A 1298-nucleotide genomic window follows, 5' to 3' on the forward strand; every position below is an offset into this window, starting at 1 on the left:
TTTCAATCGAGGAAAATTTTTTTTAATTTAAAAATTACCTTCGACTTGGTTTTATACCGTGTGCTTCCATTTCTTTATATAATTGTCTTATTTTCATTCTTGCTAAATCTAATTCGTGTTTAACTTTCCATAAATGTGTGTCACATATTGGATCTTTACAACGATGATGTTTTAATATATCTTGAGCTTCGTAAACAGCCCCACGAAAAGTTAATGATTTACCCATGCTCTAAAATATATAATTTCAATTAATAATAATAATAATAATTTAATTTCTGTTTAAACAAAAAAAAATTTAAAAAATTTTTGTAATTTTTTAAAACTCACTAAACTAATTAAAGCACAAATTCCTCCCTGATCTGATCTTGCTAAATGTTTTCGAATATATTTAAAATATAAATATTCTAAAAAAAGTAATAATGCCGAAAGAAGTATTCCAGACATTAAAAGTAAAAATGCTGATAAAAATTGTTCTAATGCTAAAGGATCACTTGATTTATGCTCTTGTTTTCCAGGTTTACATGTTCCAGTCATCCAATATCTTCTTAATCTTTCCAAATCACCTGAAAAAACAAAAACATTTTCATTAACTTTAATTGTTTTTCCTTTGTTATAATCAAAAAAAAAAAATGTCAATTAACCATTTTCTCTAAAATCCAAGAGCCTTTTATTGAAAATATCAACATATTTTGAATTTCTTGTAAATGCAACACCATAACCCGTCATTGCATACCAAGAACCCATTGTTACAAGTTTACAATCTTCATCTTGTGATGCTAAATAATCTAAAACTGACCCGTCATATATAAAGGCGTCAAGATCTCTGAAAAGAAAAAAAAATTTTTTTTTAAAAAAGGGAATATTTAACGTTCATCCTATGATTTCATTTTTTAAAAAAATTTTGTTTTACCCGTTTAAAACAGCTTCGATTCCATCGGCAACCAAAGTTTTATTATATTGTTGCATATAATTATGCATTTCTTTAAAATATTTTTTTATTGTTGTATCAGTGTGAGTGAACGGAACCGTACCAAATTTAAACATTGGTTTATGACTATATGGTCTAACCAACTAAATTAATAAAAAACACAAAAAAAAAAAAATGGTTATGACGACCGTTAAAAAACGACGGAGATGCAATGAACGTAATTTGACATTTACATACTCTATGATCATCCAATCCTGAAAATTCGTGAAATTCTTCTCTCGTTATCATAAAAGCAGCTAAATTGGCAGTATAAATAGCCAAAAAAACAACAGCAAACATTGCCCATACGTTTGTCATAAAACGGGCTGTA

The 1298-nt window shown here is 27.2% G+C and overlaps 2 protein-coding genes across 2 annotated transcripts in view; both read right to left on the reverse strand.

The window, feature by feature from the left end:
* Phum_PHUM390520 (glutamate receptor, ionotropic kainate, putative) overlaps positions 1-1267 on the reverse strand; it is a gene marked incomplete at both ends in the record, with an annotated part of 1708 nt that extends 441 nt beyond the window's left edge. The window contains 5 exons of the mRNA XM_002428510.1: positions 39-229; positions 328-563; positions 642-823; positions 911-1071; positions 1166-1267. Of these exons, the coding sequence (XP_002428555.1) occupies positions 39-229; positions 328-563; positions 642-823; positions 911-1071; positions 1166-1267 (872 nt within the window). The remainder of the gene's footprint in view (positions 1-38; positions 230-327; positions 564-641; positions 824-910; positions 1072-1165) is intronic.
* Positions 1268-1281: 14 nt separating this feature from the next.
* Phum_PHUM390530 (NMDA-type glutamate receptor subunit 1, variant, putative) overlaps positions 1282-1298 on the reverse strand; it is a gene marked incomplete at both ends in the record, with an annotated part of 4989 nt that continues 4972 nt past the window's right edge. The window contains one exon of the mRNA XM_002428511.1: positions 1282-1293. Coding sequence (XP_002428556.1) covers positions 1282-1293 — 12 coding nt within the window. The remainder of the gene's footprint in view (positions 1294-1298) is intronic.

The sequence above is a fragment of the Pediculus humanus genome, genomic scaffold, assembly GCF_000006295.1.
Source record: "Pediculus humanus corporis 1103172107869 genomic scaffold, whole genome shotgun sequence".
Lineage (NCBI taxonomy): Eukaryota > Metazoa > Arthropoda > Insecta > Psocodea > Pediculidae > Pediculus > Pediculus humanus.